Consider the following 13,014-nt stretch of genomic DNA (forward strand, 5'->3'; position numbering starts at 1 on the left):
GTCATCAGGCAAGTCTTTACAAGCTGAACAAAGACATCCGCCTGTGCAGAAGTGCCGTTTTTCTTCATAATGACCTAGTATATCATCTCAGCCCAGACCATGTGCCCAGAGTACCACTTATATTTGTCAATGGAAAAATGTAGACAGGCAGCAGAAATTGAGTGGTGTTGTGTTTTTTTAAAAAAAATTGCATATAAGGAAAGGATAGGTGGGGATGATTTTTAAAAACAGCCATGCACAGGAGTAAATGGGATGTCTGAAGCATAAATATGAAGGAAAGAGGGAGTCTGCACCAAAGTAGAATATTTCTAACTGCTCAACACCATAACTTTGGAGATGGTGAGTCAACATGCTAGTGTTATGGTTGGACTACAATTCATAAACAAACCCACTGGTAACCTTGGGCAAGGCACACTCTCGCTCTCAGAGGATGACTTAAAGGCACACAACATCAATGAACAATTCCATGGAGCAGGAATATACCTTTTGCTTACACTACTGCATAAAGCTTCATATGCACCAGTGGTGCAATGGGGATATGTCACTGGAACATCTCTCCTGTGGTCATTTACTGACTTAATATACTGATTTGAAAAAAACAACTATGCAAGGATGCATTGTGGCTAAATATATGTATGGTATTGTAACACAAAGGAAAGTGGTTTCGAAATCACCTCTTACTTTCCTTATACAAAGCCAGAGCAGTTTATTTAGGAAGGCCAGCCTAGAAAAAGGTGTATAATACAATGGAGATTAATTTTGCAAAATTTTGTTTCTTTTACACCAGAGGTGTGGAGTGTGTGGTTTTCTAAATGTTAACCCTTTCAGGCATTACTCATAATATTCAGCAGGGGAGCACTTTCCCTTGTCCTCTCCAATATCAATTTTCCTCTTATCTCAAGAACAACCTATTTGCATGGCTGTCCTCCATGCCAAATGAAACATTGACAAATTAAGGATATTGATCACATGGAAAGCCCCTATGCAAACAAAAATTCTCCTCTTCATCTATGTCACCTTTCATGTGAGAAAAGCAAGGGTGGGGGTGGGGGGAACTAGGCATTCCCATGTTGAAGCAGGTGTGGTGCGTAATGTCTGAACAGAGCTACTTTTGGACTGGAATCCTTATCTGCTTCAGGCAGCATGGTAAGAGTTTGAGTCCAGCAACATCTGGAGGCCCACATATTGCCTACACCTGACTCACATACATCTTTTCTCTGGCTAACTCTTTCAAATAGTCATGAATTGCAAATGTTATTTTCTGGAATGACTTTAAACAAAAATATATGTATGCTTGTTCTGATTAAAAATGTTGAAATTGGCTTCAAAACAAAAAAGATGTGAGACTTAATATCTGTCCAAGCATTTAAAAATACAATTATCCCATGTTTTTTCAACTGATTTACAGAACAATGAGGACTGGGCTTAAAAACGATCTCTTTGTGTTAGACATGAAAACTGGCATTTCCAAGATGAAAGGTAAACTTTGGGCTCATCTGCTTCCCATCCTAAAGGCAATAAAATGCTTACTGGAATACACTTCATTTAATGCCAAACCTGAGTCCCAGAAAACCTATGCTGATTATTGCTTTTGACCAGCATGAATATGAAATCCTGAAAAGCTTAGGAAATGTTACTTCTGAACTACAAATCTCAGAATCCCACAATCAACATGGCCAGTCAACATGGTTGAGGGAGTTGGGCATGTTCATCTTGGTAAAGGCTGAAGGGTGACATTACTCTACTATTTATTTATTTAATTATTTGTGTGTTTGTATCCCGTTCTTTTCCCAGGACTGGGACTCAGAGCAGCTTCACAGTATTTTAAAAAAATAGCACAATAAAATGAAAAGTACATTGAAAAGAATGTTTAAACTGGTCCAACATCGAACATCCCAGCCTGTCCTTACAGTAATTCCCTAAATGCCTGTGTGAACAGGTAGGTCTTCACCTGCCGGCGGAACGCCATCAAGGAGGGAGCCATTCTGATCTCCCTGGGCAAGGAGTTCCAGAGTCTAGGGGCAGCCACTGAGAAGGCCCTCTCTCGTGTCCCCACCAACCATGTTTGTGATGACGTTGGGACAGAAAGAAGGGTTTCCCCAGAGGATCTTAGAGTCTGGGCCGGTTCATGCCAAATAGTGTGGACCTGAGCCATGTAGGGCTTTGTAGGTAATAACCAGGACCTTGAATTGTGCCCAGAAACAAACTGGCAGCCAATGAAGCTGTTTCAACAGGGGCATTGTATAGTTTCTGTAATCTGCCCCTGTTAATAGCCTGGCAGCAGCTCTTTGAACCAGCTGAATTTTCCGAACATTTTTCAAAGGCAGCCCCATGTAGAGCCCATTACAGTAGTTCAAACAGGATGTAACCAAGGCATGTACTACTGTGGCCAAATCTGGATTCTCAAGGAACGGGCGCAGCTGGCGTACAAGTTTTAAATGTGCGAAAGCACTCCTGGTCACAGCAGAGACCTGGGCCTCCAGGTTCAAAGCTGAGTCCAAGAGTACCCCCAAACTGCAAACCTGTGTCTTCAGGGGGAGTGTGACCCCCATGTAACACAGGCTGGATCCCTATTCCCCGATCTGCCTTCCGACTGACCAGGAGCACCTCTGTCTTGTCTGGATTAAGTTTCAACTTGTTTGCCCTCATCCAGTCCATTACTGAAGACAGGCACTGGCTTAGGACCAGGACAGCCTCCTTGGACTGAGGTGGGAAGGAGTAGTAGAGTTGAGTGTCATCTGCATATTGATGACACCGCACCCCAAAACTCCAGACAACCTCTCCCAGCAGTTTCATGTATATGTTAAACAGTATAGGGGATAACACAGAACCTTGAAGGACCCCACAGGTCAATGGCCAGGGGGTCGAACAGAAGTCTCCCAGTACCACCTTCTGAGTTCACCCGTCCAGGAAGGAACGGAGCCACTGTAAGCCCCATCACAGAGAGACGGTCTAGAAGGATACCATGATCAATGGTATCAAAAGCCGCTGAGATGGTCCAGGAGAACCAACAGGGACACACTCCACCTGTCCAGTTCCCTGCATAGGTCATCCACCAAGGCAATCAAGGCTGTCTCTGTTCCATAGCCAGGTCTGAAACCAGATTGAAATGGATCTAGATAATCTGTTTCATTCAGAAATCCCTGGAGTTGGGAAGCCATCACACGTTCCAAAACCTTGCCCAGAAATGGTAGGTTAGATACTGGCCAATAGTTTTTCATTATTGTGGGATCCAAGGATGACTTTTTTAACAGAGGCCTCACAACAGCCTCCTTTAGGCAGGATGGAATTCTGCCTTGTTGTAAGGAGGCATTGATTACCTCCTTTACCCATTCAGCCAGTCCTCTTCTGGCCTGTTTAACAAGCCAAGAAGGACAAGGGTCCAAGATACATGTGTTGGCTTTTACTTCTCCAAGGATCCTATCCACATCATCAGGCTGCACAAGTTGAAAAGTATCCATTAACACTGAACTGATAGGAGCAAAGATTACATCCTTTACACATCTAAAAGGCTTCACAGAGAGGAGGGGGCAAATTTGATAGGATCAGGTCTAATGTTTTCAAGTTACAGGAGGCTGGGTTTTGAGTGAACATGAAAAGGAACTTCTTGAAATTAAGAGCAGTTTGGCAATGGAATCAATTACAAAGAGAAGTAGTAGGGGTCTCTTTCTCTGGATATCTTCAAAAAGAGGCTGGACAGCTTCCTGATGGGGATGCTCAGTCTAGCTGGAGTCCTTGAACTGAGCAGGAGAGACACTTGATAGCCTATGAGGCCCCTTCCAAGTCTATGATTCTATGGTTGTATAGCCTCAAAAAAAGGTTCAGCTTAAATAAGAACATAGATAGGCAATTGGCTAAACAGCCTGTAATGGCTACCACACAGTGAGGGAAATTGTATCACTTACCTTTCGCTGTTTTGCAGAGTCTAGTTTTATTAACCAATATGAAGCCACTTTTGACTTATGATATTTCCAATTATCCATAATCTGTATCAAAATATCAAAAAGGATTGGTCAGTAGTCATTGCCAAAGAAATTATACCACCCCCTTATGTACTATCCAGGGGGGTTAGGGGAATCTGCTCCAGTGGGACTGAATGCCAGCCACCATAAGGGGTTGGGGGGAAGGTCTCAAAATAACCAATGAAGTTATAGTGCCTACAGTGGTGTAATTCCTAATGCATACGTCTTAATGATTTCCACTTTAAAGTCTGTTCTATTACAAATCTGTGGATGCAAGCTTCTTCCTTTTTTAAGTACGGGGGGAATCACAGTATGGAAAGTTGTTAAGAATCTGCAGTTCAGCTGAATATTATTTTGAGCTCTGCCACCAGATGGCGCAAATATGCCCAGAAAAAGAACATACATGAGCATGAAACATGATTTAAAGATGAGCTGTGGAGGTGACAGAAGGAGACTGATTGTTTAAAGTGCCCCAGGTTAGAGGTAAAAGTAATTGCCATTTAATATTATTTGCTTCCCAAGCCCCAGAGGCTGTCAAATAACTCAAATGGTGCTCAGATTGCTGATTTACTAATAGTACCTGATGAGAGCTGATTCAAATTAATATAGCTGATTAGGAATCAGTAAACAAACACAATTGTTCCAGGATCAATGCTTCAATGCTTTTTCTGCCCCTAAATAACAATGAAGCCACCAGATGAGACTAGTCTGGCAACTTTTAAAATGCATTTTATTTATTCTCCTGGCACAGGACCCTAAGCAGCCTACAACAATAAGCTTTGGTTAGAATCAAATCTTTCCCAAGGTTGCCAGTGTTTTTCCATGTCAAATTGCCATTTGTATCCATGGAGGTGTAGTATGGTGTAATAGTTAGGGTGTTCTACTAGGGCTGGAAACGGCCAGTTTCCTAGCTCCATGCAGCCCTGAAGCTCTTTGGTAACCCTGAGCCAGTAACCAATACTTACCCTAACCTATCTCCCATGGTTCTTGGGAAGATAAAATGAGTAAGAGGACTTAAATGCCCCCTTGAACTACTTGGAGGAAAGGCAGGATACAAATGTCACAGAGTCATGGAACTGGAAGGGACCTCAAGGGTGATCCAATCCAACCCAGTTTTGAGTTGGTCTCAGACCCAAAACTTGGTTGGACTGGATAGTCCATGTGGTCTCTTCCTGCTCTTTGGTTCTATAACTGGACCTGACCTGCCAAAGGCCCACAGCAGCCTGAAATGTTTATGAAGCACATTCAAAATATCTGAAAAGAAACTCAGAATCATCACATGAACCCACACTGTTGCTGCTCCAAAATGTGAGTTGCTACAGTCCCTTCTTTTTCATGCATCCATCGGCAGTCTTAAGAGAACTGCTCATAAACAATAGGGTGTGTATGGAGAAAGTCACAGTGATTGCCTCAAGGAAATTCTAAGAAAAATGTCCGCTAGGAAAAAGGAGGTTTGAGCAGCTGCGATTATGGAATGTACAGCCTGATGCATCTGTTATACAGTAGGAATGGGCAACCTGAAGCCCTCAAAATGCTGTTGAACCACTACTCCTGTCATCCTCACCACTATTCTGGCTAGGGCTGACATGGGTAGGTGAAAATCCAGCATTTGGAGGGCCACAAGCCCCCCACACCAGTGCAATGTTAATGCAAGACTCCGCATAGGTGTCTACACTGCTTTAAAATGCTTTAAAAACCTCCCCTCCCCCCCCCCCCGAATTTGGGGCAATAAAACTACACGACACATGGCCCTACCTACCCCAGATTTGGGATATCCTTCTTTATTGTGGGATTTTCAAACTGGATTTTTTCTGGAGCCAGCAACCTACTGCCAGGTATGTACTCCATGTTTACACTACCAACTCAATGCTCCAATGCTTGTGAATTTCCCTTCTCCAATACTTACATCTTCAATTATTAATTCTGCTTCTTCGTTTGTTTTCCCTGGGAATCGGATCTTCATATCATTGAAAACTAACAGAGTCTCCCTCGTTAGTGATTCTTCTTGTTTTTTTGTTCTCTGGTGTATATCAGCCTGTCAAAACAGAACAAATTATGTTTGTTATCTAACTGAAAGAGACTACTGAAATGTCATGCAGAGTTGATGAAAGTTTTCTGTGCTAATTTTTTACTTTTAAAAAAATAAACGAGGGGAGTGGGAGGAGGATAACCAGTCAATAGACTCAGAAGGTCTTCTTGGTAGCTGCTCCCAGGTTTTGGAATCCGCTGTTAAGTCAAATTATGTTGCCTGCCCCTAATCTACTGTTTTTTTTAATCTGCAGGCAACCTACTATTTATTCTGGTAAATCTCTGCAATTTAAACTGGGTTGTTGCTAGGAGGAAAGCTTTGTCCAATTGAATCATGGTTTTTTTTCTTTTTATGATTAATATTTTAAAATGTTTTTAAACTTTTAATGTTTTAATCAGACTTGGTTATATAGAAAATAGGAGGGGTATAAATGCAATAAATACATGTATCACCATTTATTTAACTTTAATGGTTAAATAACCATAATCCATCCAATTTAACTGAATTGGTTGGATCTAAAATTACAATGCCTCTCTGTCATCCAATGGAGGAGTCCCATATGGGCAACTTGGGCCAAGGAAAAAGTTATATACATCCTTATGGAGAATAAATGAACACACACGTTTTACAAAATAAACAAAGAAGCTTTAGACAAATGAACTGATCAGTACTTTGCTCTGTATGAGTAATACACAATTAGCAAAGTGAGCAGACATCTATATGCTTATAAATATAGACCTTAAAAGAAACTTTCAGCACATTAGCAGTCCAATATTTTATCCCTCTACTCAGAGTAAAAGACTCCCACTGAGTTCTATGGGGATCACCCCTAGGTAAGTAGGTACAAGGCTGTAGCCTAAATCAGCATGACAAGAGAGAGTATGCAATACATAATCAATACGTAATTACAGATTACAGCGTGCCTGCTCCTTACACGGGGGCGCCATACGTGGCTTCCTGTTTACGCGGAGGCCACGCTGTAATACTTTGAATGGTGCGCGTAGCTGCTGCATGCACAAGCCCCATTCACTATAATGGGGCTCGAGCATAGGTGGAATTCACCTTACATGGGGGGGCGGAATGGGTCCCCCGCGTAAGGTGAGGTTCCACTGTACTTTAATAACATAGATTGTGACAGTGTATAGTACAGTAGTCCTTTCCCTTACGCAGGGGATCTATTCCGGACACACACACAGAGCCCGCATAAGAGAAATTCCACGTGAGCCCCATTCAGGATAATGGGGCTCCATGGCACACTCACCATGGGCATGTGCACCATTGCCTCTTCCGGTGCGGCTTCCAGCATATGCTGGAAGCCACGTAAGGCATGCCCGCATATGACACAGGCGCACTGTAGTACTGTTTTGGTTTGACATTAACATATAAATAATATTTTCAGAACTTTGTGTCTTCAAAGAGAGCAGATATCCTCAGATGTTATGAAAGACCTGGCACGTTTTTTAGAATTTTCACATTTTAAGATTTTTTATTAAAATGTTATGGGGGGGGTGGAGGGAGCATTGCATTTTGTGCAAAATATAATGCTCTTACTCTAAACCATTACACTGTATTTGTGCAAAAAAAAAAATCTGTACAAGGAAATTTTTCACAAAAAAGTTCCAAAATGCAAAAAAAGTGAAATTTTCATAATCTTGCCTAATGGTGAGAAAACTTTTGAAAAATTTCATTCTCATGTGCAGGAATGAAATAAGTGAAGATTTGCATTATTACTTTAACAATACCATCTGTTTCATAAGTATTCAGATATCCCTGTAGGTTTTCAGGAATATCTCTGGAATTTTGATTAGGTTATTTGCATTTATATAATTGTTCTAACCTTTCTTCCTTGGAAATAAGTCAACACATTTCACTGAAACTTATTTTCAAGTAGATGTGTTTAGCATTAACAGCAGAAACTAGAAGGGAGGCAAGCTCCACATGCTATTAGATAGTCAACTGTTTATTATTTTCAAAAGCCCTACAAGTTTCAGCCAATATGGAAGCAGGCATTCTTCAGAGGTTAAAAACAAAGTATAAATATAAATCTATTATAACTATTAAAAAGGTAGGACAACACTAAATAAATCATACTCTATACAAACATATAAAACTACATTATTTTCTATATCCAAAACATACCTATCATCCAACAAAAATCATTAAGAGTTGTCAACAACACTGTCCAAAGGGCTGGACTATTAAACATTAGTAAGACAGTCTACTTGTGTTTTGTTATTTATACATATTCCAGATAATCATTACAGTCAGAACCAATTAAATGTGCTAAAATCACTCACAAAGGACATCTGATGCAAACTATCATAATTCAGCAAGTTATGATATTACGTTATAATTATTCTATAATGTTTTTATATTAGGAACTGTAAATCCAGATCCTCATTCATACCAGAGATTTCAGTTTTAGAATGCATTCCACCTATTTTTTTCTTCAGACCATTTTTTTTAAAAAAAAGATTGTATGTACAGCGCTGTGTAAATTGACAGTGCTATATAAATAAAGGTTAATAATAATAATAATAATAATAATAATAATACACAGAAATGAAAATCTGATACAGAATGCTGCATTTCAATAAAATGAGAAACTAAAGGAGTCCCACCCTTCTATTTTTCAAACTGGAAAGATGTTCCCTTATCCTTTGTTTTACAGTTCTTGATGATGAACTTCCCACATAAAGTTTCTTACATACACATTCAACATCAAAAATCACTTAGCTATGTAATAAAGTGGATTAGTTTATATCATTGTTGGTCAATACAGTTTACAAATCATGTCATCTTAGGTGTATAAATGCAATATAAACAATGTCCACAAGGATGTGGTCATGTTGGTTTTTTGACACACATTACAGTATTCAGAGACATAGCCGTATTAGTCTGGAATGTCAGTATGCAAAGGGATCAGATTTAACTGAGCAAAACTGTGTAAAAGAAGTTGTAGCATAGCTTTTGTAGGCTTGGTCTATTTCCTCAGATGCATTGCCTATTATTTGTTTCAAAACTTTGAGATCAAATGCATTACTATATCCTTCATATTTCTTGTTCTTTTGTGTGAAATAATAGTGTTTCCTGGAAGCCTGGAATATTCTATATTATATACCATTGTGTCTATTTATAAATGTCTGTATATCTTTAGTAATATAGCTGAATGATAGAGAACAGTGAAGGCAATTAGTTTGGGATCTCAGTTGTTTTTCTAATAGCTCCAAGTGGGATTTGCCAGCTGCTTTGCAAAACACCAGTAGACTCTGTGTCTTGCTAATGTCTTATGGTCCAACCCTTTGGAGAGTGTTGTTGACAATATTTTTGTTGAATGGTACATGTATTTTTGTTTTTTATATGGAAAATAATGCAATTTTATAAGTTTATATGTTTCTATAGAAGATTATTTATTTCATGTTATCCTATCTTTTTAAATATTTATAATAGATTTATATTTGTGTTCTGCTTTTAAACCCTGAAGAAAGCCTTCTTCTACAGTGAAGTCTTAGTAATTTGCTGTGGTTTAGTTCCAGGACCCCACCCCTCAATGGATACCAAAATCCATGGATGATTAAGTCACGTTACATGCACCGGCATGGTATGATGATGTTCCTTGTACAAAATGTTAAAATCAAGTTTTAGCTTTTGAATTTTATTTTTTTAATATTTTCAAGTTGTGGATGGTTGAATTTGTAGATACAGAGGGCCAACTGTGTATAGACTGAAATACATTTCTAAGCAAATAAATAGTTGACCATCTAGTAGCATATGGAGCTTGTCTACTTTCTGCTTACATGTGTGTATGTTTTCAGTGCTAAGCCTTATCACCAGAGTATCTGCTGAATAATTTGTAGAACTGAATAACAAATCTAAATCTATTATACCTGAGTCGCATTCAAGTATACACAGGCGGGGTACAAACTGCCCAGAAGAGTTGCCTCCTTGGCGCCTCTCTCTGCTGCGCAGCTACGCCACAGCATACAAATTGCACGGCACAGCTGCGCAGCAGAAAAGGAGCTCAAAAAAGCAGCTCCTTTTTGCTGCGCCGCAAACCGCCAAAGACAGTGCATAGCTGCGCAGCTGCAACAGTTACATGCATGATGTGTAAGGCGCTGTGTAATAGCGGCGTGTGCATGACATGCTAGGGTTGCGGGGCATGTGCATGCGCTGCCCCGAGGCAACCCTAGCACGTTGTGGACACGCAGCAAAGGGCCCATCTGGAGAGGACCACACTTTATGTTTTCCAAATAATTCTTTTTTCCGCATCCTACAATTTAGTGATTTGATTGTTTGACTATGACTCTGGAGACCAGGGTCCGATTCTCAGCTTGCCATGAAACCCACGGGTGACCTTGGGCAAGTCATACTCTCTTAACTTCAGAGAAAGGCAATGGCAAACCTCCTCTGAAGTAACTTGCCAAAAAAACCTCATGATAGGCTTGCCATAAGTCAGAAATTTTACAGAATTGTTTATTGCGCTGTATGGCACATACACTGTGTTATCCTTAATTACTTGCTAATAATAAAATACTGTGCCTGGGGGAAAAAACTCCATAAACTCAGTATTAAGGTAAACATAAAAACTCAAGGGTTGAGAGAAAGAGAATTTCTCCAAAATTTCCAAGCATGGGGCCTAGTTTATTCTTCTAAGGTAGCTGTGTAGTATTTATCTTCCTCTCTTTCTCTGACATAAAAACCCTTGCCATTGCTCACAATAGCAATGAGGACATCATGCATTCACCAGGTGAGAATATTCTTGGAAAAGATGTAGCTTTGATTCCATGGGCCATGCCAGTCTCAATCTCATGGGCACTCACGTATGAAATGTCCTGGCAGAAGTACTGGACAAAACTTTAAAAGTTTACTATTGGACTACCAAATAGTGCCAAATCCCCCTGCTGCTGGCCATGCTGACTAGGTGGATCTGGGAGTCATAGTCCACAAAAGAAACATTTCCAAGTTCTGTAGGTGAGCAGTCACTGTTGATATGAGTGGTGCTGAGATTTCTGTTATTTTTAATGGAGAGGACCGCCAACATCTGTTAAAGAGAAGGTAATCCCCCTCACCGTCGCCGCAGAGGGAAGAGAATATCCCATTTTGAGAGAAAAGTGGGATATAAATCCAACAAAATATATATATCCTGGCTATGCCAGTTCTAGCCTTTATTTTATTACCATCACTGGAAGACATATGGCTCCAGTTCTTTTAAAGAAATAACGCTAGAGTGAAAAACAAGTTCCCATTCCTAATTTTTTAGAAGTTACTAAATATACATTGACAAGATAACCACATTTTTCAATATAGTACAACAAAGAAAAACTGGCTTCATACAGAGTAAAGACTTCATTAAAAAGCCTTACTGTAATCCCTACCTAGATATACTGGAGTAGGTATATGGATGGATGTGAAAACGTCAGCAGGGCTGAAGATGGTTATGAATAGCTTTAAGATTTAACATCATTCTATTTTAGTGGTGCTTTAGCTGTCTTTCTAGGCTGCTCTTTAATGAGGTTGAATCTTACTGTTGTTTTTATTGTATTCTGAAAGATTCCCTAAAGGCTCTACAGAGCATGATGGAATTAATTTTTTAAAACAATCCCAGAATACGATTTCCACACACACATTGAATAAAGGGGTAAGAACTGGAGTTTGCTAATCTCTCTCACTCCTCTGTACCAACAGCTAGACTCTGGTGAAGGAGATGAGTCCAAGGCTTTCTAGGGATGGAGGAGAAGGGATGAGCTCTGCCCCCTCAGGCCTAAACTCCAAGTAAAGCTTGAATAATTTTGGCTCTGTAATTGTTGGGTATATAAGTACAAAAGCATAACAAGTTTCTGCCTGCTACCTTCAGCTTAAGTTTTGGAGAAGGAGAAGGGGAGGAAAAGTATGGGGGTCTTGCTTCTATATCCCATGAGGGTTGTATAGTCCAAACATCTTAGAAGTACATGATAGAGCAAGCTGGCCCAACTTCACCTTTGCACTGCAAGGGAGAAAACTGAGAGGCATGGGCATGATGCTGTGCGTGATGGGTTTTCCAGGACTAGGACACCCCTCAGAGATGAATCAGAGCAACAAGCCAAGAGGATGAGCAGGACAATGCACCTGGTTCTGCCTCCTCTACCCAAGCTTGGAGCTGTTGAAGAGGAACAGAAGACACATGGACCTGCTATGTACACTAGATCTTTGAGATCTGCTGCCATCAGTCAAAACTGGCCTTTTCTTCTCCAACACACCTCCAACCTTCAGCTGTTTAGGGGAGATGGAGGGACAGGCAAAAGATTATTTTATATTCTTCCCCCTCCTCCTCATCTCCAAGCTGGGAGCTGGAAGGAGCTGCAGACCTTAGCTTCTTAGTTTCTCTGATGGATTCCAGAGAGTTGCACCAAGTCAAGGGCCTCCAAACAGGGTTTGTTAGAGAGCTTTTATTTGGCTACCAAGGACAGCCTAAATCTATTGCTTACACGGGGCCTGTGAGCATTTCCAAGTGCATGATAAAGATTGCAAGTAACAAGCTCAAAGGGCAAGCTGTAAACCTAAATTCTTCAAAAGCAATGAACAATTCATATGTGACAGAAGTAATACAGATCCATCTAACTCTGGAATGGGGAATCTTTGGCCCTCCAGAAGTTTTGGAGTCCCTCTCCATTAGTCAGACTTGGTGGGAAATGAAGGGAGTTGTAGACCAAAACATCTGCCAGCCAAAGATTCCCCCAATCCTGTCTGTAGGTCTTCCCAGGAGATGCCAATAACAGACTGAAGGAAGAATGTAAGTGTGACTTTCACAAGCAAATGCCTTCCTCCCTGGAGACCACAGTATTTCCTTGGGAGGAAACATATGCTTGGCTTTGCCTAGCAAATACTGTGGTCAGTGCTGGCTAGTAGCTTCCATGTCAGTGGATTGATAGATCTATTCTTGGTTTCAGTCTGTATTTTTAACAGAGCTGTCCAGGGTGCTGAACCCCGACCCCAAAATAGTCTTGGACAACCCCTTTAAAGTTCACACTAAAACTTGGAATGGAT

The 13,014-nt window shown here is 40.5% G+C and overlaps 1 protein-coding gene across 8 annotated transcripts in view; it reads right to left on the reverse strand.

Annotated features, from left to right (window-relative positions):
- The window catches only part of TTLL7 (tubulin tyrosine ligase like 7), a 104,891-nt gene that overhangs the window by 15,252 nt on the left and 76,625 nt on the right, over positions 1 to 13,014 (reverse strand). For all 8 annotated transcript variants that reach the window (XM_042463366.1, XM_042463364.1, XM_042463369.1 and 5 more), the window contains 2 exons: positions 5,869 to 5,997; positions 3,906 to 3,986 (listed from right to left, as the gene is read on the reverse strand). In XM_042463366.1, the coding sequence (XP_042319300.1) occupies positions 3,906 to 3,986; positions 5,869 to 5,997 (210 nt within the window). The remainder of the gene's footprint in view (positions 1 to 3,905; positions 3,987 to 5,868; positions 5,998 to 13,014) is intronic.

Source organism: Sceloporus undulatus, chromosome 4, assembly GCF_019175285.1.
Source record: "Sceloporus undulatus isolate JIND9_A2432 ecotype Alabama chromosome 4, SceUnd_v1.1, whole genome shotgun sequence".
NCBI lineage: Eukaryota > Metazoa > Chordata > Lepidosauria > Squamata > Phrynosomatidae > Sceloporus > Sceloporus undulatus.